A 27,262-nucleotide genomic window follows, 5' to 3' on the forward strand; every position below is an offset into this window, starting at 1 on the left:
CAGGGTTCCTCTTCAGACTGTGAGATACCATCATTCCAGAAGATCAGGAGTCATCCTCCTTACCTCCCTCCCCCATGTCCACCTTTTCCAATCACTTGCCACATTCGGAGGAGTTGTACCTAAAAAATAACTTTGATTTGGCCCACTTATCTCTCTCTACTAATCTACTCTTTTTGTCTCTACTCTCTGCTACTCTGTCCACTTGATTTCTACTACCCTATCCAGGTAGATATGTCATCCCATGTGTGGACTTCTGCACGGTCTCCTACTTGATCTTCTCACTTCCATTTTTGTCCTTCTGCAATGAGTTTTCTCTCTGTGGTCTGAGCAGTCTTCCCTAAATGAAGACATGAACAACTTGATCTCTTGATACTGATAGAGCTACTGAATGGAATTAGGAGGGTTGGGATTGGAGGGATAATGGTACACAGGAGGAAATAAGCCATGGAAATCAGCATGTTTTATCCTTAACAATTCCCAGAACAGTTAGGGTCCGGGTCGGGGTCAGGGTCAAGGTCAAGGTCAGGGTCAGCATTAGGACTCCCTACCTCTCCATCTTTGTCTCAGGTCACTCACCAGTGTTTTAGGCCCAATGGCTATTGTAGCTCTTTCTCATACTCCTTCTCCCAGGGAAGTCTTTGTTTAGACTCTTCTCTCTGCCTCTTTTGCTCCTTTCACCTCACTCCCCTCCCCACCACTTCCTTCTCACCTGATTAATGCACATTCTTTTCAGATCTTCACACCACTCATTAAGGAAGTGTCCATAGTTTTCCTAGACTAGGTCCTATTCCTCTAATAGAACCTCTTATATCATCAGCCACATCTCCTTTAATATACGTATATATGTATATATCTCGTTTGTAAACCTCACAGTTCTATGTCAACCATTTCATTAATATTAGCCTTTCTGTCCACATGGTGGGCATCAAGACGGTTGTTTGGTGTGTGTTTTTTCAACATTGCACCTTGTAGTGGACACATATCTGTATCCCCCACCAATTCATTTGCTGAAGCTTTCCCCTCCAAGTGACTGTGTTGTCTACTTGGGCTGCCATACCCAGATGCTGTAGACTGGGTGGCGTAAACACCAGGATGAATCTTCTCTCAGCTCTGGAGGCTGGAAGGCCAGCACGTTTTCCTATCTCAAACCTGTCCTCCTATCTCACTGTGCGCGTGCGTGGCCCTGCCTTGGTGTGCACAGCAGGAGAGTTCCTCTTCGTCTTCCTATGAAGATACCAACCCTGTTGTTAGCGTCCCATCCTTAGGACCTTATTTAACTTTACCCACTAAAAGCCCTATCTCCAAATACAGTCCCATCGGGGGTTAAGTCTTCAAGATGTGACATAGGGGGCAGACAGTTCAATCCACAGCAGGCTGTATACTTAGTTGCTCTAGGTGTTTTGATCGATGTATAGCACCACTCTTACACGTTTAAGCAAATATCTCTCCTGTTGGTTTTAAAGCATCAGGATTGAGCCTAACCGTGCTTCTCAGAATTGGACTGTAGTGACTCGCTGGAGGGCTCTGTGTCACAGGCTTGGAGGAGGGGCCCAGATTTGGGATCTTGCTCACCTTTAAGGAGATTGATTACCTGGGGAGAGGGATGGCAAGACAGGCAGGTGAGCAAGTGGAAATGCCACCACATGGTTTGCTTGTATTGCCCTTTGTCTTTTCCACACCACACATGGATTCTCCACTGTGTCCCCAACGATGGGGCTTCTCACAGGGCCCAGGGCCCAAGCCTGCCTTCTGGGTAGGTGCTTCCCCACAGACACACATGTCTCAGCTGATAAGCGTTCCAGGGACAACAGGAGCGCTTTAGGAATCCGTGCTGGGATGTTCAGAGCCTCCTTTGTCCAGTCTAGTAAAACCCCTTCAAAGGAACAGGAACCGTTGGCTCGTCCCATCTCTTGGCATCAGACGGCATGTAGCTCAGACTGAAGAAATTTCCCAGCCTCTGAAGGCATAGATGGAGGGAGGGCTGCGTTTGAAGATTTCAGAGTTGGGGCTCTCTTTGGGAATTTCTCAGAACAAAGGTACTTCAGCCATGTTCCTCCTTCTTTCTCCTTTCCTCTCCTCCCCTTTATGTGACCGCTTTCCTCCCTTCTCAAGCTTCTCTGATTTATTTTTCTCTTATCTTTGTTCTTGTTTTCTCTGCCAACTGACCTCACTTTGTCCATTCTCTGGAACTTTCTACTATTTTCACTTTTGTGGTAATATGGCTCCTAACGAATCATTGGACAGTACTGAGACAAATGGAACATTGGACTAGGAGTTAGAAAGCTTGACTTTGCCACGTGCAAGCTCGGAGCGAGTCGTATGCCTTATTTGGGGGCCTCGGTTTCTTTAAGTAAATTTGCAAAAGGGAATGGGAATATTATGCCAAGTGATCTACGTATCACAATACCGTAATTTTATCTCCTGAAATGTTGCTCAACCCACGTACTGCTGTCTGTCTTCACTGGCCTGTTCTGGTTCAAGCTACCGCTGCCTCTGCCGGCTACTGCAAAAGGCTTTGTACTGGCCTCTCTCACCGCCTCTGCTTGGATTGTCCATACTCTTGTTCGTAATTGTTATCCAAGGGACTTGAAGATGCTAGTTTTGTTTAGAACCTTTCGGTGATGAACTTTTGCCACTAGGATACAATCCAGACGCCTCAGTGCGACTTACAGGTCATCTGGCCTCTCCAGCCTCATCTCTTCGCAGTCTCTTGCAGCCACACCGAACTCCTTTCCATTGCTCCAGCACTGTGCTCTTTCTGGCTTCAGATCTTTGCACGTGCCTCTGCTTCTACTCAGAGCACTCATATCCCAAATCTTACCTTCTTTGCTCATTCCTACTCATTCTTAACATTGTAGTGACCATATTGCCTCCTCCAGGAAGCCTGCCTTGACTCCCAGAATTGGAGAGATGACCCTTCTCGCTGCTCTTCTCATATTCTGTGCTTTCTTATGACAGAGGTTTGGCATAAGGTTAGAAATTGCTGCTGAGCTGAGATTTCCATGTAACGTGGATTGTATCTAACTTCTCCTCACCAGATGTCAAGGGTTAGAGGCAGTGCCTGGAACATAATAGATGTTCAAGGAATAAGTGTGTAAGCCAATACATGCCTCTATAGTGGCACTTGTGGCTTCTGTACCATCCCTGGGTCTGGGAAGGAACTCCAGGGACTCCGGGTGGCCAGTCCTAGGCCTCCAGGGACTGGAGGTGGAGCAAGCCCTAACCTCAGCCCCATTGCCCACTCTGTAGCGGCAGCGGAGGCGACGCAGGAGACCGTGGAGTCCCTGATGCAGAAGTTCAAGGAGAGTTTCCGCGCTAACACGCCCATCGAGATCGGTCAGCTGCAGCCAGCGCCTCGCAGCGCCACGGCGGGGAAGCGGAAGCGGAGGAGCAAGTCTCGAGGTAGGCTCTCCTTCACCCCTTGCGGGGCATCAGCGGGCTGCCCCCTGTGTCTGAAGATACCAGGAAGGGCTGTACCTTCTTCCCTTGCTTCCCTGTGCTCATTATAGTCGTGCCTCTGTCTCCCTGATGGGTCGTCTCATCGGGGGCCTTGGAGACAGCAGACCTGTGCCCCTGGATGCAGGCTGGGGTTTCTGAGTCCGCTGCCTCCTCTGAGAATGAGAACGCCGCGTGCATCTTTAAGAGCCACTGAGAGGTTAGCGATAGTCTATGGAAAGTGCTCATGCCAGGGTCCGAGCAGAGCAGATGCTCTTTAAATGGAGGCTGGTGTCATGTGGGGGATGGCACGAGGGGAGAATGTTCTCATGGAGGGATCCCCAGATGGGCTACCAGAGCACAGTTCCTGCTCATTCTTTCTCAGCCTGAATATGGGGTGAGGAGTGGGAGTGTTGTAAGTTAGACAGAACTGGTTCAAACTGGGTTCAGATTTGAATTTCTGTTCAATTCATGTCACCGTGGAGAGTCACTCTGCTTCTCCAAGCTACTCCCAACTCACAGAGTTGTTATAATATCTTAGCACATAGCCCACCATGAAATAAAAAATAGATCTTTCCCTCATTTTCCTTCTCCTCCTCCTCTTCTGTCCTCCACATCATCATCATCATCATCACCTCCTTCTTCTCCTCATCCTTCCTTCCTTCCTCCTCCTCCTCCTCCTCCTCTTTTGCCTCTTCCTCCTCCTCCTCCTCTTTCTCCTCCTCCTCCTCTTCTTCCTCCTCCTCGTCCTCCTCTTTTGCCTCTTCCTCCTCCTCCTCTTCTTCCTCCTCCTCGTCCTCCTCTTTTGCCTCTTCCTCCTCCTCCTCCTCCTCTCCTCCTCCTCCTCCTCCTCTTCCTCCTCCTCCTTCTCCTCCTCCTCCTCCTCCTCCTCCTCCTCCTCCTCCTCCTCCTCCTCCTCCTCCTTCTTGTTTCTCTTTCTTCTCCTCCTCCGAACATCCGTGTGACTTTGTGCATGGGACAGATCCCTTTAGCATTACCTGATTTCCAAATCTCATTTCCTTCAGTCCACTCAGTAGTCTCCAGCTGGCCAGTCTTCTCTGCCTCTCACTTCTCCAGTCCCCATGAACTTGGTTCTGATTATGTCACCGCTCCTCTCTCTGAGCTTCAGTGGCTGTCTGGTACCTTCAGAAGTTCTTAGGCTTAGGACGATGGCATCTGAGGCTACCACAGAGCTCCCATCTCTCTGCTGTCTCTTCTAGATCCATGTTTTCCACTCCCACATTCTTTTCCATACCATTCTCTCCACCTGAAATCTCCTACCTGGACTCTGAGAATAATTGCCACCTATTGACACTTATTCCAAGCGGCAGGCTAAATGCTAGTGTGTGTGTGTGTGTGTATGTGTGTGTGTGTGTGTGTGTGTGTGTGTGTGTAATCTTTTGATCCTCAGCAACCCTAAGAAGCAGGCACAATGTTAATTTCCATTTTACAGATGATATCACTAAGGTACAGATGGCTGCAGTAACCTGCTCAAAGAGACACCCCAATAAGTACTAGAGCCAGGAAGAACTAAGCAGTCTGAGTTCCTGACTTTTTCATTAAACCACTGTTATGCTAGGGAAGTCCTACCTGTCTTTTCAAGCTTCACTTGAATGGAACATTTCCATGAAGACATCACTGACTGTCACAGTTCACTCTGAATTCTCCCCTGTGTGACTTCATTTTTTAGTAAAAATCCCCCTAATTTCATTTTTTAGTAATATAATTTCCTTTTGTCTGGCTCTCTCCTTAGCTAGACAGAGAGTTCTTTGAGAGGGGAAATTACCTTATGGTGTGAGTTATCTTTACACCTCTGGGCCTAAATCAGTGCCTGCACACATGGTAAACACTGGCTGTTTGTTGAGAGAATGTCTCGGTCCTAACCCTGTGAGATGCTGTATCCATTGAAAAACCAAGTTCCACACGTGATGCCGAGGTCTCACATTGAGGCAGAAGGAGATGGTGTAGTCCCTTTTTGGACTCCTGTGGTCAACCCCGGGTTGAACTGTTTGAATGATAAAGAACAGTTGCTTCGAGGTCAGCAATGCCTGGGTGCTAATCCCAGCCCTGTCACTTTCAACCGGCATGGCTTTGGAAGAGTCATCGGATGTCCCCGAGCCTCAGTTTTCCTGTTCTATAGAATGGGGATGCCAATCCCTACATCAGAGGATTGCTGTAAAAATATGATGAAGTGATGAATGTAGACTACCTTGGAATGCTCAGCTAATGTGTAGCAGGACCTGAATAAATGCTGTCTTATATGTGTTCTGGGTTGGACATTCAGGGTCACTTGTAATCTTGCTCAGCCATACCTATCCATCTTCCTTCCTCTACCATTCACCAAGAATCACCCTCCTTTGTCTCTACCAATACAGCTCCCATAAATATGCTTGATTCCAAGTTCATAACCTCCCTTTTCTTTACCAGCCTGAATTCATTTTCTGAATGTTATATCCTAAACATGTTCTATGTCACCCAAGTCTTTCCTCAAAATTTTCCTTTCATGCAGCACAACTGTCTTAACGAGGCCCCTATCATTACGCATTTGGGCTATTTGTAATAGTTCTCGCCATCATAAACACTACCAAATGGAATCCTTTTCCCTTTTTTTGGCATAAAATGTGGCCTTCACTTCGAAATCTGTTTCCTTCTCTTAGAGCCGAATTTCAGAATGTGATTATTAAAGAAAATCTGTTGTTTGACTTAGGCCATAATTAGCTATCAAGTTATTTTAATTTACAAGTTAAATGGGGCCTAGGAAAATGCAGGAAGCCATTCATTCCCCCCCTAAGTGCATCTGAAATCCGCCCTCCCTTTCTTTGTCACCGTTCTGTCCACTGCCACCTCTCCACTCCCCCTTGCAACTATCCCTGCCTCCAGATGCAGTCTCCTGAGGCAGCCCGAGCAATCCTTTCAGAAGCATAGACCAGAGAAGGTTACTCCTCTGCTTTCAATCATTCAGTAGTTTCCTCTTATCCGGGGAAGACCATCCCCACTCCGTGCCCAGCCTTCCGACCCCGTCCCCTCTGGGTCTGGCTCCTGCTCTCTTTGCTTGATTAGCCTTTCCTTACACTGCGGCCACAGAGACTTCCTTCCTGTTGCAAGAATCCAGCAAATGGTTCTCCACGTTAGAGTCAGAGAACCACCTGTCCCTTCCCTGGGCCAGACCTCTTGTCACTCCCTAGCTGCCCTCCCCCCCCCCCCCCCCCCGCCTCAGCTGGCTGGCCCTGTCTCACGTCCCAGCTCTCACTGCCAATGTCAGCTCCTCGGAACTGTCCTCCATGAGGACCCCTCTAATGTGTTCCTCCTTCCCACCCTCCACCTGCTACTGTGATGTCACCCCCCCTACTTCCTCCGTAATATTATGCTCTAAAGGTATCTTATTTGTTTGCTTGTTTACTATTTTTCTCTCTAAAATACATTTCATATTCTTAAACCAAATAACATAAAACGTATTGGATAATATTCGTTGAATAAATGAGTATATGAACCTCAACGTTGGATCATTGGAAAGGGGCCTAGTTGGATGGTTCAGAGGGATCCATCATAAACCAACACCTCCTGGTTCAGACCTCCGGGGATCCTGTTTCCTCGGAGATGGACTGCCCGGTGCATAGGGTGTTAAATGTGTTCAAGTGGGTGCTATGAAAACAATTTTTTTTCATGGCTTTATAACATGGAGCCTGTGATGTACTGCCGCCATTGGGTAAGGTTTTTGCATGAGCGAGTCCGAGGAAAGGAGGCAGCAGCCCTGCACTTCCCAGCTCACACACATCCCACCGCAAGTCCTCAGGATTTCCATGGTAAAGAACAGCATGGTTCATAAAAGTCTGGGGAATTCTGCACATGCCCACTTCCCCTTGGAAATTTTCAAATGCATCTCAGACCCTGGGAAGTCCTGCAGCCCAGAGACCTGAATTGCTTTGTTTACCTCAGTGTCTGAGAAACCATCCTGGCCACAGAGTTTATTCACCACCACCCCCACCCGGAACATTTAGGAACAGAAGCAAACATAGAAATGCAATTTTGAAAGTGCTGTCTTAGCCTACACTGTTCGTCAAAAATTCCAAATCTGATGGTCTAAATCCTCAATCTGTCTCTGTCTCTCCTCCTCCTGCCGCGGAGGTGGCCAAGGGCCTGCTGGCCCAGAGTGGGAGCACCTGGCCTCCCTCCACTTCATTAGGCTCTGCGCCCAGTCCACGGTGCCCAGAGGTACATGGCACAACGCGAAGTGGAAAGCTGTTGTCATGGAATTGAACACACGGTTAGAAGCGGCTCCAATGTGTTTTGGTAGCAGTGGCCCCCTCCTGAGAGGCCAGTGGATGCTGAAACGCATCGTCTGGAGGCAGGCGGGGAGGCAGTGCAGGGTTTGACTGCGGCCTTCATATCCATGTGGGGTTTTTTGGGCAGCTGTTGGGTAGTCACTCCCCCAGGGCCATGTGCCTTGTGAAGGAGACCTTGGCTTTCAAATAAAGCAGCGTAAGATTTGAGGGATGTGAGGAAGGAATTCCTGAGATGCAGGGATCTTTAAAAGCAGGGTTTTGTCTTTGACATGTAGTTCAACCATAGAATGACCTTAAGCAAATGAAGAAGCTGTGTTTTGCCTCAGTTTTCTCATCTGCAAAACAGGGTTAGTAATACTAACATCCTATTTAAGTTGTGAGGCAATGCCTGCAAAAGATATATTCCAGTGCCTGGCACATACCTGACCCTCTCAGTAAAGAGTAGCTAATATTCTTATAGTATATACTGAGTGGCCAGATTATTATGATCTCTGAATGCATAATAATCTGGCCACTCAGTGATATCTTATATAATAAAAGGCTAATATGCAAATTGTCCCCTCAACCAGGAGTTTGACCAGCAGGCAGGCCGGACAACTGTCCATGTCCCCTCCCCCTGGCCTTGCTGGCTGGACCCCACCCATGCACAAATTCATGCACTGTGCCTCTAATATACACACACACACACACACACACACACACACACATACACACACACACACACTATAAGAATATATATATTAGAGGCCCGGTGCATGAAGATTCATGCAAGAATGGGCCTTCCTTCCCCTGGGTGCCAGCACCGCCTTCGCTCTAGCCGGAGCTGCCTTTTTGCTCCAGCATGGAGCTGCCTTTCCATTTTCCCATGCTGCCCAGAGGCCCGGAGTGGCTGGGGCGGTACGGAACGCCCCCGGCCACTCAGCGCCTGCTTATGCAAATTAGCCCACCATCTTTGTTGGGTTAATTTGCATACTCCTGTTTGGCTAGTGGGCGTCGCGAAGGTACGGTCAGTTTGCATCTTACTCTTTTATTAGGGTAGATACACTGAGTGGCCCGATTATTATGCGTTCAGAGATCATAATAATCTGGCCACTCAGTGTATATTTATATATATGATTGATTTCAGAGAGAGCTCATCATTGATTGGCTGCCTCTTGCATAACCCACACTGGGAATCGAGCCCACAACCCTGGCATGTGCCCTGACTGGGAATCAAACTGTGACCTCCTGGTTCATAGGTCGATGCTCAACCACTGAGCCACGCCACTTGAGCAAGAGTAGCTAAGGTTCTTGTTGTCAAGGCCCTGCTCATTCTGCCTCTTGAGGCTCACACCTCCATCCCCTATGTCCGGGCCAGTGCCTCGGACTTGGTGAAGGTTTCATTATCCCTCATCCGTATCTTGCAGCAGCCTCTTCATCCACAGAACCATCTTCCCTCCAGACGGCTGGAATGATCTTTTAAAAACACACTAAATCTGGCCGTGTCACTCCCCTGCCCAGACGCTTTCCTGATGCTCTGTCACTGGCAGGGGTGCTCCTCAAGCATTAGCAGTGAAGGCCGATGAGAATCAATACACCCCCACAGGGTCTGCAGCTGTGCCCCAAAGACATTGGTCCAAGGTCCAAGTCCCAGGGTCCATCTTTAAAAAATCCATGATATTCTATTTCACAAAGAATGCTTATTTTAGTCTAAATTATGTTACACTATTTGTCAGATTATTTAGCATTGTCTCAAGTCTGTAGGGAACATGGGGATCCCAGGAAGAAGAATGCTCTATGCTGATTACCCTAGGGTAATAATGTCCCATCCTCAAAGGGTTCCCTTAGGATCAACTGAGATATTGCTGGGAATGCACTGGGCACATGGCTACATTGCACCTGTGGGCTGTTGCTTTATTGTTTACTGTCTTATCACTACTGGTTTATTATGACTGTTAATTTTGTCTGTATCACTACCCAGTAGGGATCCATTTACCCAATTTGAGAAGCAGAATCTATAGGATGAATGGCACACTGTTTAATAGGGTTAAGTCCCCATCGCCTGCTACACAAAGTCCTTCCTGGCCTGGACTTCAGCCTTCCTCCGATCCCGCCAGGCCCTGGTCACTGCATTCTGTGGCCTCCAGCACACTGGCCCTTTCTCCCTTCTCCCAACATGCCTTCCAAGTGTGTGCACTGCTCACACTCTAACTCCTCTTCTCCCTCGCTCTTCTCCAGGCAATAAACTGATACTCATTTGTTCAAAACTCAGAGTCTTCTCTGTGAAGACACCCAGACCCCAGCCTGCCCTCAGCCCTCTGTCAGCAGAGCGTGCCACTCCTTCCCAGGTGTTTGCAGTCTTGTGCTGCTCTCTGTCCCAGGCCTTCTCAGTGGACGCATCGTTTGCCTCCTTCCTTTGACAGTCCTGCGATGGAAAGGGCAGTGATGTAAGTCTTTCTGTAGCCCAAAGGCCTAACACAGAAATGGCATAGACTAGTGCTGCCTGAATGGAAGGATATCTGAATAGATGGATGGACAGATGGGTGGATAGTGGATGTATAGAAGAAAATAATTGAGATTTTCATGGTATACAAGGGGTTACCAAGATGTGGTACAACCAGCATCTATAGAGCATTTAGTATGTTCTAAGCTCTATGCTCATCAAGTATACTTCCTTTTAAAACTCCCCCAAATTTCACTCTACAAAAGAGGAAATTCAAGCTCAGTTGGGCTCATTGACTTGCCCTAGTGAATTCAGAGCCCTGGCAGGGCCCACATCTCACTTCTCAGATGAGTTAAGTTTTAGTCCTAGCTAGCCAGACCAAGATCTCCGGGCTGTGAAGTTGTGCAAGACTGTAAATGCTGGGAATAAGTTGTAGCTTTCCTTGCCCTGGCAGGTATCTCTGTAGTGTCCGTGCTGCTGGGAGGGTGTATAGGAGCTACAGGTTCAGGAAAGGAGGCATCTCTCTGCGAGCCGTCAGGACTGTCCCTGGCAGGCTGCATCTGGCCCCTGGATCCCAGTGCCAAGTCCTCAGGAGTGGCAACCCCAGTGGTTTTCCACTGTCCCGTGCTCTGTGAAATTGGAAGACACTCCACTTTTTTTGGTATGTCATGCATGTAGGTGTTCCACCCAGATCTCTGCCCATCAGCACTTCATCCTCCAGTGAAGGGCAGGGCGTTAGCCATTTGCACTACAGCAGGATCCATGGGAAGGCGGTGTGGGGTGTTGACTAGGCTGGGAAAGTAATTAAAGAGGGTTTCACAGTGGAGGTGGGCTTTGAAGAATGTATTCCTGTGGACCAGGGAGAGCGGTTGGGAAGGCATTGCTGGTAGAAGAAAAACAATATGGGAAGGCATATGGGAGTGACACTGCAGGGCATCATGGGAATATCTGGGGGAAACCATGAACAAAGAAGGTGCTGGTGAGGTGAGCAGACCCTAGAAGTCCCTCCACAGTTCACAGCAGCTCTCCACACTGGGGGAGAGGTGCATTCTGCTCCTTCCTCCGCCCTGATAGGTTAGCCCCAACGTGCTCTTTTACTGTGAGACGCTGACCTTGGAAGGCAGGCTGATGTTAACATGTTTTTTTCCTGTTTATTAGTAACTGTCTATAAGCTATTCACTTAGTTGGGAAAAACATTCAGAAACATTAATGGCTTTACATCATTGCCTTGTTGGGTTGCATATTGAACTGGATAAGTCTTTATTCCTCTGGTTCCTGTCTCGGTGCCCCTGTCTTGGTGCCCCCAAGCCCTGTGCCCCCTCAGCAGTCTTCCCTTCTTGCCCAGGAGTTTGGGCGGAGCTCGCTGTCCCTTTTGCCAAAGGATGTTATTATAGTGAATAATCAAAAGGAAGTTCAACTTGAAACCATGAGGAAGTTACAGGGACAGAAAGAATACTGGCTAGACTCTAGGTACCCAGATGAAAAGCCCCTTTCCTGGACCTCCTTGCCGTTTCTCCAGCTGGGTTTTCCTCCCTGTCTCTTTGCTGAAAGCCCTCTCTTCCTTCAAAGCCTTAAGGAAACTTTCTCCATGAAGTCTTTTTTTAAAATATGTTTTTATTGATTGCAGAGAGGAAGGGAGAGGGAGAGAGAGATAGAAACATCAATGATGAGAGAGAATTATTGATCGGCTGCTCCCTACACGCCCCCTACTGGGGGTCGAGCCCACAACCCAGGCATGTGCCCTTGACCAGAATTGAACCTGGGACCCTTCAGTCCACAGGCCAATGCTCTACCCGGTGATGAAAACCAGCTAGGGCTCCATGAAATCTTTTCAAGTTTCCTGAATAACAGCCATGCAAACTCCCTCCAAACTTCGATAACCTTTTCTCCATCTTCCTTATGATATTTGTCATGTATTACCTTTCATTAATGTAATTTATGGCCACTTCTCTTCTCCCTTAATTAATTCCTTAACCACAGTGACTGTTTCCAGGTCATGTCTCGTTTCCACATACCAGCCTTAGTCCCTGACAAATAGCAGATGCTCAGTGAATGCGTGATGAGTTAATGGACAATTAACTCAAACGGGCTGCGTGATCTTGGACAAGACCTTCAGTTCTCGGGCCTCAAGGTTCCCATCTAAGGAGCTGCGTGGCTTTGTGTAAATGAACTGAGGGTTTGGAGTCAGATCCATATGGACTCATATCCCAGCTCTGCCTCTGGCTCGCTCCACTTTGGGCAATGACTTACTGTGCTACATCCCCATTACGCAGTCTGCAATTAGTACCGTCAGCCTCCTCCTAAGGAGGCTGGGAGCACTGGAGTTAATGTATGCAAATAGCTCAGCAGGCCACACTGAGCACAGCGAGCACTAATAAATCCTGGTTGCTCATTTGGAGAGCACAGGTGATGGGCTGGACCATTTCCTCAGGTCTCCTCCAACTCAAATGGCCTTTGATTATAAATCTGATTGGAAGCATCTATTGTCTTGGGTGAAGCCCAGTATTTGGAGTCAGAAAACTTTATTTGAACCCAGCTCTTAAGTTCAGTGGGTCCTTGAGGAAACTGCTCGATCTCGGACTCCATTCCTAGCACCTGGGGCGTGACAATACCTGCCCTCCTGTCTCCCAGGGCTGCGGTGAGCACGTGTTGGAATGCTCATGGAAACGCTCCTCTCACACACACTGCAGATTAGCTGCATCCTGGAATCAGAGCCCTGGCTTCTTCACAGACATGGAACGATGTGTGTGTGTGTGTGGGGGGGGGGTTGTTTGTTTGTTTGTTTGTTTGTTTTATCTGGGAGCCTTTTTCCAGGTGCTCTGGCTTTCCTTTTCTTGACCTCGGGCCCCTCCTGAGAGAAGCTGCCAGGGCTGATACCACGACAAACCAGCCACCCCAGGTCGTGTTGGACTGAGGCAGAGGAGAGCTGATTGGTAGTCTGAGCACACAGCTGCTTCCATAAATCTTCCCTGATGTGTCTTTCAGAGAAGTTTGCATTCCTGAAAGTGTGTGTCTCCTCCAGGCGGTTTTCTTGTTCGTCTGAAATATGTCAGGTGGCTGTCAGTGCATTCTGTCTGGCCTGGCCGGGTGGAGAGGCACCTGCAAACAGCCTTACACAGAAGGCTCTGGATGTGGTCCTGGTGGAGTCTGCCAACACAAGTCAGCGTTATTTCCCTCCTTGGAGGGCTCCCGTGCTCTGTGAGGGAGAGTAGTGGCAAATAATCACCCTGCCACTTTGTGACTTAACTATAGCAACCATTCATCTGGCTCTTAATTCAGGCATTGGGTTGGGGCCCAGCTGGGCAGACCTTCTGGTCCAGGTGGAACAGGCTAATCTGACCTGGATCAGCCAGCTACCAGAGGCTGGGCCACAGGGAGAGGGCTCCAAGCACAGCAGAAGGAGGTGCAGGGCCTTTGGGGCTTAAGCTCAGAAGGTGCGCATCATTCTCCTTGCTTCATTCTGTCGCTGATAGAGTCACGAGGCCGTCTCCAACTCAAAGAGTGGAGGAACAGACTTCATCTCTTGAAAGAGAAAGTGACAAAATATTGGGGTGAACTTTGAAACCTGCAAGTATTGACATTCCATGAAGCCTCTGTTTTATGGTAAAACCTAAGCTGAACCTCACAGGCTCCTGAGGTAAGCATCATCATTCCCACTTTGTGGATGGAAAAACTGAGGCTGAACTATGTGACAAAACCATAATGTCAAGGGAGGACCCAGCCTCTGATCCTCGTCCTTTTGCAGGTGATCCGAAGGCCACAGGCACGCCTGTGTTATTGCACTTGCGTTATTGAGCTCCACTGGTGCTGTGTCTGTTACACATGGGAGGCATGGCCCTCCACCAGCACAAAGGTTCACCTGGCTTTATTGCGGTGGTCTGTTACTGAACCCGCAATATCTGCAAGGTACGGCGGTATACTTTTTTGTACCTCTGCTACCTTGCCTGTCTATAACTGTGCTAAAGAGGTTTGGATCTCAAGTCATTGCTAGTGAGATACAGCCTGGCTTGTGGTGTATGGACTTTGAATCCTGGCTCCATCCTGGCAAAGGCCTATGGTCTGTCTAGTGCAAGATCAGCAAATGTTTTCAGTAAAGGGCCAGATAGAAAATATTTGAGGCCTCGCTGACCAAGAGGCAAACTTAACGATAGTGTGAAGGCACTTATACAATGAGAGAACATGTTCTATAAATTTTATTGATGGAATCCAATATATAATAATTACCAAGTACCATTTTTATGAAGTTTTAATGAGAAGAATGGAATTTATTAACGACACTCAAATGTGAATTTCATATAATTTTCATATTTTAACATTCTTGTTTTGAGATTGCTCTAACCACTTAGAGATGTAAAAAACCCTTCTTAGCTTGTAGATGATACAAAAACTGGCAGTTGCCAGATTCGTCCTGCAACCCCCAGTGTAAGGGGGCATCTCAGGTTTTTACTTAGAGAATCTTAGCTCCAACCCCACCTGACCCTAATGGCTGTGTGACTTTAGGCAAAGCCTTGATGTCCCAGAGTCGATGTTACCTCAGCCTCCCGAGCACATACCGAGGGTAAAACAGTTTCCAACGTTCTCTTCATTCATCTGAGATGGAAATGAAAGTCAAGGTCATCTCATCTGACCTGCTTGTAGATGCCAAGAATGATAGAGGGGAGACCTCATCCATGCCACAGACAGGAACTAGGAGACCCCAGAATGGAAGTCCCCCGACTTACAAAACTGCCCTCTCTGCATGCCATTTGAACGTGTGAAAGCATGTACCATAGGCCTTAAAACCTGCAGTAGAATTGACTGTTGGGGCATTGAGGTAAAACACATTATTAAAAGCTGACAGCGTGGGCTCTTTCTGCCACAACTGGAATCAAACCGCTAAATCCCTTAGGAGATTACCAGGATGGGGGAAGACATGGTTAAACCTGCTGCTGATGTGGGGTGGAATGCAGGGGCCTCAGCAAGCTGTGCTCCGGGGCAGGGTGTGGAGGATGTTGCTGAGCAGTCAGGGCTGTTTCATCAGCTCTTATTCTATACTTTTATATTGGGCTTCAATACTTTGGGGAAAAGGCCCAATTCTAGAACATATATTTTGAAAGACAGAAATGTTTTTACTTGTGACAGAAACTCCCATTCCTATATGGAAAGAAAGCTGGCAAATGGGTTAGACTTAGAACAGCGTGGCACTCTAAGCTGATGGGGTCCTCTTCCTTACACACACACACACACACACACACACACACACACACACACACACACCATGCTGGGTGAAATATAGCTTCTTTCAATAAATGGAAGTTTAACTCAAAATGAAGAAAGGGAAGTCCTCAGGTGTCAGGAATGAGGAAGAAATGTGAAGCCTGGGCTCTGAGCTTAGAAGCTGGTGTCCTGTGGGCAGGAAGGTGGGATGGAATAAAAGTGAAGAGAAAGGACAGGAAGTAAAAGATGAAAAGTAACGTAGCAATAAGCCAAGAGCATGGGGAATCACAGTAAATATAATTTGCATATTAAAGTTCAGAAATATTATTTTCCTAAAATATAGACAAGAAGTTTGACAGAGAAAGAAAAGAAAACATACTGTAAATACTAAGCAAACACTAAGCAAATGGAATCTGGGGAAGAAATATAAATATATAGCAAAATACTCTGGGAAAAATGCCTTTGGAATCTTGATGGAGATTGTATTGAATCTATAGATGGCTTTGGGCAGTATGATATTTTAACAACATTAATTCTTCCAGTTGTTGTAGACAGAATACCTTTCAATTTATTGAAATCTTCTGCAATTTTTTTTTTTTTGCAGTGTCTTGTGGTTTTCAGTGTAGAGATCTTTCACCTCTTTGGTTGAATTTATTTCTAAGTATTTTATTGTTTTGGATGGTATTGTAAGTAGAACTGTATTCTTTCTTTATTTCCCTTTTAGAGAATCCATTGTTGGTGTGCAGAAATGCTACAGATATTTGTATGCTAATGTGTCCTGCAACTTTACTTAATGTGTTAATTAGATCTAAGTTGTTGTTTTGGGTTTTTTTTGGTGAATTTTTTAAGATTTTAAATATTTAATTCATGTCACCTGCAGAATAAAGGGTGTTTTTTTAGGTCTAAAAAATGTCATTAATTAATTATTAAAAGGACGGTTCACCAGGAGACAAATGAAATCTGGGCTTATGTGAAGGAACAACACAGCTCCCAAATAGGTAAAGAAAACAAGTGAGAGATGTTCAGCAAGTTGATGAATATATAATCTAAGTGAGAGATTTTTATAGAACTCTTCCTAGTAGATCAAGTAAGCAAAGTAATAATCTAGATAAATTGAACTCTACTGTTAAAAATATAATCATATGGGCATGTATATAATTCTGCCCCCAAGAATCAGAGTTTAAAGATTTTTCTCAGGAAGTGAAGAAATTCTCTTTATGGGTCTTGACATCTTATAACTTCAATTATCCGGCTTTGGCCCCATTTCATGAAATTTTATTTTATTTTCCACGATGACTCTTTGCAACATTGATGACTAAATGTGGTTTCATTTTGATGCCTCTGCAAGACATTCTTTCCCTCGGGGGTGGGAGGAGGGGGAAGCGGTTTATGTGTGCTGGTTTTATTTAGATCTTGTTTTCCGGGGTAGGAGGCGTTGCGGAGGGACTGGGGCTGAAAGAGACCACTTGCAGAAACGATGGGCACTGTCCAGACAGAGCGGTAATATTTTGTTTCAGTGCGTAGTCCTCATATTTCTCCTCCAGGCCATAGAAATAGTCCATTTTGTCAGAATAGCTTCTAGAGATAGAAAGGCCCTATGTGCGGTCTAGTTGTGAAGGTTCTGGGGAGTAGCCGTGGCATCCGACCTCCCACTATACCTGTTGCCCTGGTTACCTTCCCGAAGATGTTGGCTGAGAAAGGTCGGTCTGCTCCCCTTCACTGGAATGTTGTGACGTCAGTAGCCCTGTTCATAGAGACCAAGATGGGGAAGGGTCTTGACGAAATTCTGCTTGCAGGCAGAATGCATGGGGATAAATGGACAAGATCTTGAGACAGGTCGCTACACTGATAATTACAGCCTCCCAGGATCCTTGGTAGCTTCTCTGGCCTCATGCTAAGATCAGCGTGCCTGGTCCCAGGACTTCCCCTGTCTTAGGAGAGTCCTCCCTAAGTTCTCTATAGTGCTGCTGCTGCTGCTGAGTCCCGTTTCCTAGATTCCAGGGTTTCCTGCTAGATCCCTGTCCATGACCTCCAACATGACCTTCATCCATGCCTTCTGTTGGGTGCCTACCACGTAGGAGACACCCTGCTAGGTCCTGAGATGGCAGTGGAAACTCAGGCACACAGTGTCCCTGTCTCTGTGGACTCAACGCATGGCGGAGGAAGCAGGCAGACCATCTATCAAGCAAGGAAGCATTCATGTGCGACAATTACAAATTGTTCTAAGTGCATTGGGGGACATGACCTTGGTGTTGGCCATTTAAATTGTCCACCCGGCCTGCAGTGAAACCAGTCAGGCTTCCTATTCCTCGCCTTGGCTGCAAGCCATCAGGGCCCATGACTCCCCCAACACTGTGCTTTATAAAAAATATACTTTTTTATTTTTTATTTTTTGAGAGAGTGGCAGGGAGAGGGATAGAGAGATAGAAACATCAATGAAAGAGAAACATCATTGACCAGCTGCCTCCTGCACATCCCCTCCTGGGGATCGAGCTCACAACTCAGGCATGTGCCCTTACTGGGAATTGAACTGTGACCTCCTGGTTCATAGGTCAACCTCAGCCACTGAGCCACACAAACCGGGCAGCACTGTTCTGTTTTATTCCATTTCTTACTTTGGGATAGGAAACAACAGTGATAATTGGCTGCCTATTTTGTGCCAGCCACTGTTGTGGGTGCTTTCCCATGTGTAATGATAACCACCCTTCTGTAACCCCAACTTGTAAAAGAAATGGACGTTCCGAGGCCTGAGGTTACATTGCCCGAACTCACAGGGTCAGGCAGGGGTGGAGCCCAGATATAAACTCGGATCCGCCTGCCCCCAGCCTCGGTCCCTTCCCCTGCACTGTAGCTCTGCCTGTTTGCAGGGCTGGCTTCCCACACTTGCATTCCCGTCGCCCGCGTGGGGCTGGGCACATACACAGGCCTCCGAGGTTGCACTGGAGTTTGGCAGAAATAAAGGCAGCCGCACAAAAGGGCCCTTCCCTCCACCCCCTAATTGCCCTGGTGGGATTCGCATTCATTTTTCTCGCCTAATCATTATTAAGAATATGCCATCTGTGTAAATTAGGTTTTATGATTCTGCTGTAAACTTGTGTGCAATTTCGTTTTTAAAAAATCTAACCTTTGTGTCATTTCATGATGGGAAATGTTGGTTTGATGTACGAGGTCTAATTGTCCCCGCCATGTGTTGGAAACCCAAATGTAAGGAAACATTAAGGTTAAATGATTATATCACAACTTACTTGGTTTGCATTTTACATCCAATTCAAAACACAAACCCCTCGCCTCATTAATCCTTTGCAATCCAATCTCCCCGCCCCCCTCCCCCCAAATGAAATGATACTTTGGGGATACATTTATATCCTTTTAACAGCCGCCTGACAGTTCTGCTGATGGAGCGCCTATCCAACTTTGCAACTGGATAGTGACAACTCACCCTGACGGGTCTGTGTACCTAATTGTTCTCTCGCAGTAGATTTAATTAATGCTTACCCTCATCATAATCTTGCAGCTAGCGAGCCCTCACTGCAGGGGCCGTTAATGGCAAAAGGATTTCTTTTTTAGCCAAGAGAGGATCCAAAAGGCTTTGTAAAAACTCTTATAGTTTTTTTTTTTAAGAGGGAAAAAAAATGCGCCCAAGCCTGTTTCATTTCTTTCCCTCCCACGTTAGTGCCACATGTGAATGGATTTGAGGCCACGTACGGGGATTGGGTTGTTAAACCTAATTTCAGACTAAGTATCACTAATAGGAGCGGCTCTGACAGGCCCACAAGGAAGATGTATATTTTTTAATATCTTAGCTTAGAATCGAGGTGTCCTTGCTTCGTTTTGTTTACGTCTCTGTACAAAATATGTATTTGTGTGTTTTCCTAACGAACTGTCTCCCCAAATGCCACCCCAGTGTTCAGTAATAAATTGCTTGGTGAGAGAGGAGATATTAAAGAGAAATGACAGGGGAGAGAGACAAAGGGAGTGTAAAGATAAGATTTGGAAAGAGATTATTAGGAAAATCGTAATAAGGAGGGGGGGTGTATACTTATAAAACCCCATTAGATGAGCATACTTTGCAAATAATCTGTTCCAGTCCATGCTTGTGAAATATCCATGTGCCATTTGCTTTTGAATACCAGGATGGCAATGCCTGTGTTTGCAAAGAGACTAACAGTTTACAAGACATGTTCACATCCGTTATCGGAGGTGATCCCTGCAACAGCCTTGGGAGGGGAGCAGAGAAGCATTCACGGATGAGGAGATTGAGGCCCAGAAAGGTTAGGGCACTTGCCCACAATCACACAGCCAGAAAGTAGAAGAACCTGGCCACGAAGCTCCAGCTTCTAAAGCCAAATCCCAGGCTTTCTTCACCACCTAGGCCACCTCCCTTTAGGGTTGAAAGTGCACACAGGGAAGATTGAAGGGAGTGGCTCAAATAGCAACCCCTCTTTGCCTTCCTTGGTCTTGCCCAAGCATCAGCAGACTCTGCTAAAAGATGCCATCTGAATGAAGGGAAATATGATGCTACTTACTTTAACGATCACATGCAATATTAATGATCATTATGACTGTGCGTTATTGTGGGAGAGTTAATCCAGTAAGATCCGAGAGGCCTCCGGTAAAATGTGGCTGCTGGGTAAATGCCTTGACCTTGCGCCCCAAGAGGCCTAAAATAAAATATTCTAGGAACTCAGGATTGTGGAGTGGGAAATGAGTACTTGGAAATGACCCCATAATACAGACAAGAAAACAAGCATAGGGAGGGTGAAGTGACTTCTCTCCCTTGAGCTAATGACAGATCTGGGCCCCCAACCCTGGCTTACTGACCCTCAGCTTATTTCTCTGTCCAGTACACTACAGCTGTGACCTTTAGGTGGAAGAGGCTGCTAGGGCCACATGGCTGTGACACAGAGAGCATGTGCACAGTGGGATGAGCGTATGTTTCTAGGCGAGAGAGAGAGAAGGGCCTTTGCCTTGTTAGGCTTAGGTTATATCATCTCGGGCTTAGGAAGGACTAGGTGCTTCTTCAGAGTGACCCATCAACTTCCCTGGCTTTCCAGACTTCTGATGGCTCCACCCCCTAACCAATCCATTTCCTAGATCTTTTGAGGTTCTGTGTCCCTTTTTCAATCCAGTCCTTTCCCTGGCTAGAGTGACAGACCTCTAGGGGTGCCATTGGGCTCCTATTGAGTATGCCCTTACCACCCCCTCTCCCCCTCACAATCCTGTTCCTAGGGTGGGCTGCTCCCTGGATGGGTGAAGGGGGTTGTTAATCCGCTTGGAGGGGCAATGCTGCTGCCCCCTGCAGTGTGTGAAGCTGTGGTTTCCTGGTTAAGCAGGCTTATGCTCCCTAGTTTATTATGCCTAATAGTGCCTGGTTCTCTTTGCTCCCTCCCTGTATTAATATGTAGCTCCCTGCACTAACACACCCACATGGCTTAGTGCAGTGGTCGGCAAACTCATTAGTCAACAGAGCGGCAAACCGTGGCTCGCGAGCCGCATTTGGCTTGCGAGCCGCAGTTTGCCGACCACTGGCTTAGTGGAAGTGACAGAATCCAGCTCTTGATAGACAGCTCTGGCTTCCTGGTGTCTTGATTGGACCCAGCAGCTTACCAGGACTGTCTCCCCTTGCAAATGCACAGCTTTATTCTCCAGATGGCCTGGCCTTCTTCCAGAAGCTCAGGGGTCTGCATTATAAGTTTCCTAATGGGCACTTTTGTTATTAACTCCACGCTGTATTTATTACCACCGATGGCTGTTAGATTACAGGGTCCACTGGATCATCTAGTCAGTGCAAAGGGCAGGGTCTGTACCCGAGCCTGCCCTGCGGCAGAGCCTTTTCCTCTGCGATTCACTCGGAGCTGGCAGCCTTCCTTGCCACTGGGAAGAGGGTCCGGGCAGTATCCCCAAGTATTTAATGTGCTGCCTTCAGAGCCCAAAGAGGCCTCCCGAGCCTTCTGCTTCCCCTCTGGAGGTATAAGATGCAAGGCTTTCTCATTTATTTTGGAACAGATGCATGGCATGCCACAGACCACAGGCACCTAAACTCTTCCCTGATGTGGCAAACCCCGACTCTTCATCGGATTTCCAGGACCTTCTGGAGCACACGTCTTACCAAATCCCTTCAGACCGCCATGCCAGAGGGCAGGGCAGTTAACACAGCTGTGGGGCAAGACTGTAAATGCGCAGTGCTCCCCACCCCATGGGAGTGGAAACTGCTTCTGATCCTCCTTCCAGGTTGAGATGGAAAAGACCCTCTCTTCCAGGTCAGTAGCCACAGACTGTCTGCCCGAGGCTGTGTGAACTGGCTGCAGCATGGACACCACATCTGGAGGCTGCACTTGAGCCAACAATCGGTTTGCGTCTGTCAAACCAATTGCTCACTGCCATCCTCCCGGACCCAGCTGAGTTTTTAAGGGACCCCGCTGGTGACACCCTGCATCTTCAAGGTCTTCAAGAGGGTCACTTATCACACCCATTCCTCTGAGGATGAGATACTGGTCTGGGTTTCCTCTCTTGGCTGGGGATGGAAATGCCTTTACTTGCCTTTCCCACTATCACAGTTTTCCTTAGAGACCAAGGGAGCAATCAATATTACATATGTCCATGTGAATTATACATGCGGGGGCTGGGAAAATGATCGTTCTGTTACCTGGCAGTTCATATACCCGCCCCCATCTACATAGGCCTTGTGTCCCTCGGTATCTGTGTCAACTTATATTCTACTGTCTTTGAAAAACATTGCCCTGGCCCAGTAGCTCAGTTGGTTAGAGGGCCGTCCCTAAATGCCAGGGTTGTAGGTTCAATCACCAGTGAAGGCACATACAAGGAATGTATAAATAAGTGGAACAACAAATTGATCTCTCTCTCTCTCTCTCTCTCTCTCTCTCTCTCTCTCTCTCTCTCTCTCAAAATCAGTCAATAAAAATAAAAAGGAAAATACGATGTTCCTATTACTTGGGTGATGGTGACCCACGTACATGGCGTAGGCCCCTCTGAGGAAGGCCTGGAGGAAGGTTGCTATGTGCACTTGCCGTGGGTTCGCAGCCTTTCTCACAGGCACTCAGGCTCCCCCTTAGTCGGTGGATTGAGAACAGCCTGCCACAGCTCTGAGGGCCGGGCCAGATCTAGAAACCGGCATGTGGTAGAGGCTTAGCAAATACTCGCCATCATAACACGATGACTCACTTTGCCGGAAGTGTTCACAATGTGTGGGAAGGTGGAGTTTTTAGTCATTCACCAGCAGATATGACAAACTTTCCCTCTGAGCCACCACCTTCTTCTATTTCGGGCTTTTGCACCCCTCCCCCGTACCCACTAGGAGCCAAAATATTTTGTAATTGTTCGGCATTTCACAATTACATAATCTTTGAATACAAATTTCCTCTAATGGGGAGTAATAGCCGTGCAGTGCTGTGGAATTAGCTCTTCATGCTCCCCTGCTATTTATCTGTTCACATCCACCTGGCAAAGTCTACCCACAGAAAAGCTGTTTAAAATCGGGCTCTCACCTTCTGGGGAAAATCAGGATACCAGACGCGTCACAAAGGGCTCCCTAACATCTCTTACAAATACCTTATCTCCAAGATGATCTAGGAGACAGGAATCAGTGTCCCTATTTTTCATATTACAAACAAAATTTTTTTTAATTAAAAAAGAATCAGGTTAAGTAATTTTCTCAAAGTCACACAGCAAGGAAGAGCCAGAGCTCAAATCTAGTCTCCGACATGTGTTTTTTCTAGCACTTAAGGGTGCTCGCACTTAAGGGTGTTAATAACGAAAGGCTTTGTTATTAGCTGTAGAGAGAAACCCTGGGACTAGTGGGTGAGGGAGGCCTTGGAGGGGGCCTGGCCCTGGAGGCCACTCCCTCAGAACACAGCCCATCTGGTCCTCAGCAGGGACCTCCTGTTCTGGCTGCAGGGAACCTTGGCACTCTCACCCCTAAGCCTGAATCCAGTCCCTGGGAAATGCAGAGCAATTTGGGAAATAACACATCATGCCTAGCAGACTGAAATTCATTTCTTTCATATCCTTCATTTCTAAAGAGAGTTCCTCATGTAACCAGACAGGCAAGTTCCTGGAACATATACAGTCAAGTCCCTCAGTATCCGTGGGGGATGGGTTCCAGGTCTCCCAAGGATACCCAAGTTCACAGATACTCAAGTCCCTTATAGGAAACTAGAGGCCCGGTGCACAAAATTTGTGCATGAGGGTGTGGGGGTGTCCCTCAGCCCAGCCTGCTCCCTCTCCAATCTGGGACCCCTCAAGGGATGTCCGACTGCCCGTTTAGGCCCGATCTCAATAGGATCGGGCCTAAACGGGCAGTCGGACATCCCTCTTACAATCCAGGACTGCTGGCTCCCAACTGCTCGCCTACCTGCCTTCCTGATTGCCCCTCATCACTTCTGCCTGCCAGCCTGATCACCCCCTAACCACTCCCCTGTCAGCCTGATTGATGCCTAACTGCTCCCCTGCCAGCCTGATTGCCCCTAACTGCCCTCCCCTGCAGACCTGGTCACACCTAACTGCCCTCCCCTGCAGGCCTGGGTCCCCCCCAACTGCCCTTCACTGCAGGCCCGGTTGCCCCCAACTTCCCTCCTCTGCCAGCCTGGTCACCCCTAACTGCCCTCCCCTGCAGGCTTGATCGCCCCCAACTGCCCTCCCTTGCAGGCCTGGTCCCTCCCAACTGCCCTCCCCTGCTGGCCTGATTGCCCACAACTTCCCTCCCCTTCTGGCCTTTTCCCTCCCAACTGCCCTCCCCTGCTGGCCATCTTGTGGTGGCCATCTTGTGTCCACATGGGGGCAGCCATCTTTGACCACATGGGGGCAGCCATCCTGTGTGTTTGAGTGATGGTCAATTTGCATATTACTTTTTTATTAGATAGGTTGGCATAGTATTTGCATACAACCTATGCAGTCAGCCCTGTTATTCCAGGATTCACACCCACAGATTCAACCAACTGCAGATCAAAAATATTTGGGGGGAAAAAAATCCCAGCAAGTTCCAAAAAGCAAAACTTGAATTTGCCATGCACCAAGCACTATATGCTGAATCCATACCAATGAAGTGATGTGTAGGCGTAGCCTGCTGTAGCTTCTATGCAAATATAGGTTATATGCAAATACTTCTTTATGTAAGAGACTTGAGCATCAGTGCATTTTGATAACCACGGGATGGAGGTGTTCTGGAACCAATCCCCCGTGGTTTGTATTTACATATAGGCTTCAGTAGGACATACCTACCCACCACTTCATTCACATGAATTTGGCATAGTGTTCAACACGTGGGAAATTCAATTTTTGCTTTTTGAAATTCTCTGGGATTTTTCCCCCCAAATACTTTCAACCTGCAGATTTGAAACCTGCCTGCCCGTGTTTGCAAGAAATTTCTAAACCTACGTGTGAATCCTCTTTTCATTACAGTGGGCAGGCAGAGCTGATAATGTGTAATCTTCCTATCAACTGTACAGCTTTGAACTTTTCCACGTATTTTCACATGCATTATATATGCATTTCTTCCCCAAATAATTATTGAGTGCCTACTGTATGCTGGGCATTTAACTCAGTATAGAGAGTATGGTGATGGAAAGATAGAGATCCTAATTTCCTGACCATTCTGTTCTGATGGAAGAGAGAGGCAACAAAGCCTGGCATCATCTCAGATAGCAATAAACATTATGAAGAAAAATAAAGCCTGGTGTAGAGTGTATGAAAGGGGAAGGAGAGGGTAGCTCATATAGGGGTGGTCAAGGAAGGCTTCTCAGAGGAGGTGGCATTTGAGTAGAAGCCTGCATGAACTGGAGAAGAACAGGGAAAGAGCCATGTCATGACCCTGAGGCAAGAACCAGGTTCATGTGTTCGATGATGAGCAGAAAGGCGAGGGTGAATGGAGCATGTGTATAAGAAAGAGGAGAGAAAGAGGTAAGGTTGGACTAGCTGTTTTCTGGGGGAGAAAGGAAGGGGCCATTAAAGGCTGCCATATTTTGGCTGGAGTGAATGGATGATTGGAGATCATCATTTTCAAGGATAGGGAAAACGGGAAGTTTAGCAGGTTTAGGATGGTTCATCAAGATTTACACTGTGGCCACCTGAGGGTGTTTCATCTGAACTGCATAGTAGCTTTGCAGAATGTATGGGGCAGGTGGAATTATTTTTTCTCTTATAAGAAAACGGGAAGTCACATGACTTACCTGAAGCCACAGCATCGGTAGAAACAGGATGAGGACCCAGGAAACCTAAGTCTTAGTTAATGAACCCATATAACTACATAACTTGCCTTTTTGCCCTTGGGTGGGGGTCTGGTGGAGTTAGGGGTGGTGAGGAGAGGCTGAAAACGATGTGTTTTTTGTTGTTGTTTTGTGTGTGGTTTTGCAGAACAGCGTTTTTAAAAGGAGGTTTCACTTGCGTTGTACCCTGATGTCATAAGATGCAGGGACCTTTGGGTGTGAGCTTAACCCTAGAGGGATGCAAGTTCACCCTGAGATGGCCACGTTTGAAGCAAGGTGCGGTGTGGAGGCAGCTTTGGAAAGAACTTGTCTTCTCCTGGGATGGAAATGTGGGGTGCTGATGGGGGAGGGCGGAGAGGGGAAAGGGAAAACTCCACGTGGTGGGGTATTTCTGTTTGAAGTCAGCCGGCTAATGCCTCAGCACACAGCATTAGAGCCCAGAGCTTCTCTTCAGAGGTTTACGGCTATGGTCGGCAAACTGCAGCTCGCGAGCCACATGCGGCTTGTGAGCCGCGGTTTGCCGCTCTGTTGACTAATGCATTTGCTGACCACTGCCCTAGGGCCTAATAGAATTCTTGAAGATAATTAAAATGTTAATTCGAGATTGCTTGCATGTGCGTACAAAACAAGTACGGTTAGTCAACAGAGCGGCAAACCGCGGCTTGCGAGCCTCATTGTGGCTCGTGAGCCGCAGTTTGCCCCACTGGTTTAGGACACCACAGCTCCTCCTGCTGAGTTCCTTCTGGCCAATATGCTTTAGCCCTTCTGTGTGCCAGGTGCCACCAAAGTGGGGGAAGGCCCCTTGTCCACATCATGAGACCCTGTGGGAGGCATTTTCCCATCGCCCAACAAATCCTCCCACTTTCCTGAAATAACCTCATGGACACAACTCGGAGTGTTCTCGCTGCTTCGCTTGTCTCTTTCCTTCATTTTTTGACTTTACTTTTTTCCCATCTCCCTAAGCTGTTTAAAACCCTAAACTGGTCCAGGGGAGAAAAGAAGGTGTGCAAATAGTAAATTGAATTTAGTCCATTTCACTTGGATCTGAGCTAATTAAACTTGGCATTTGTTTAGAGCCCTTCGCATGTCTGCCTCAGAGAATCAGGGACCTTTCCCAGCGAAGGGGGTGCCCAGGTTCCTCGTTCCAAATAGGTCCTCCTTCTCGCTTTTCTCCGTCTGGCTGAGGCCTTGATGTCTAAAACCTCACTGCTGTCACCACTGCACTCAGCTATATTATTGTTCACAGGAGGGATAGGTGGAGGGCACTGGGTATGGAAATCTAGGAGTTGATATTGAATCAGCTCTGTTTCTGTCGTCTAGACACATGACCTTACACATCAGTTATATGACATTCTGCTTATTCTGCCTCCATCATGGGGGTGGTAAATTGACCTACTTAAATGACAAAAGAGAAGGTGCTTTCTTTTTCTGATGCCTGGATTCTTGCTGACCCCAAACATACACACACACACAGGCACGGACACGCATACTCTTTGCATAACTGGTGATTATGGTCAAGGAATAACTCTACTTGCCACAGGACAGCCATTAGGCCACGGGAGGCAGGAAAATCCCTGTGTAAATCTGACTTAAAAAAGGGATTTTGCAAAGATTTTGACCCATCTTCCTGTTGCCTTCCAGTATCCCCTTTGTCCATCACTGCATCCAGCAGAATGAGACGTTTCTGATGAAATCTCATACCTGAG

At 47.4% G+C, this 27,262-nt stretch overlaps 1 protein-coding gene across 3 annotated transcripts in view; it reads left to right on the plus strand.

Annotated features, from left to right (window-relative positions):
• The window catches only part of ASTN2 (astrotactin 2), a 765,958-nt gene that overhangs the window by 216,348 nt on the left and 522,348 nt on the right, over window positions 1–27,262 (plus strand). For 2 of the 3 annotated variants that reach the window (XM_080667806.1, XM_080667807.1), the window contains exon 4: window positions 3,250–3,402. The exons of the other annotated variant lie outside the window; for it this stretch is intronic. In XM_080667806.1, the coding sequence (XP_080523932.1) occupies window positions 3,250–3,402 (153 nt within the window). The remainder of the gene's footprint in view (window positions 1–3,249; window positions 3,403–27,262) is intronic. 3 annotated transcript variants of the gene reach the window in all.

The sequence above is a fragment of the Plecotus auritus genome (genome assembly GCF_963455305.1).
Source record: "Plecotus auritus genome assembly, chromosome: 5".
NCBI lineage: Eukaryota > Metazoa > Chordata > Mammalia > Chiroptera > Vespertilionidae > Plecotus > Plecotus auritus.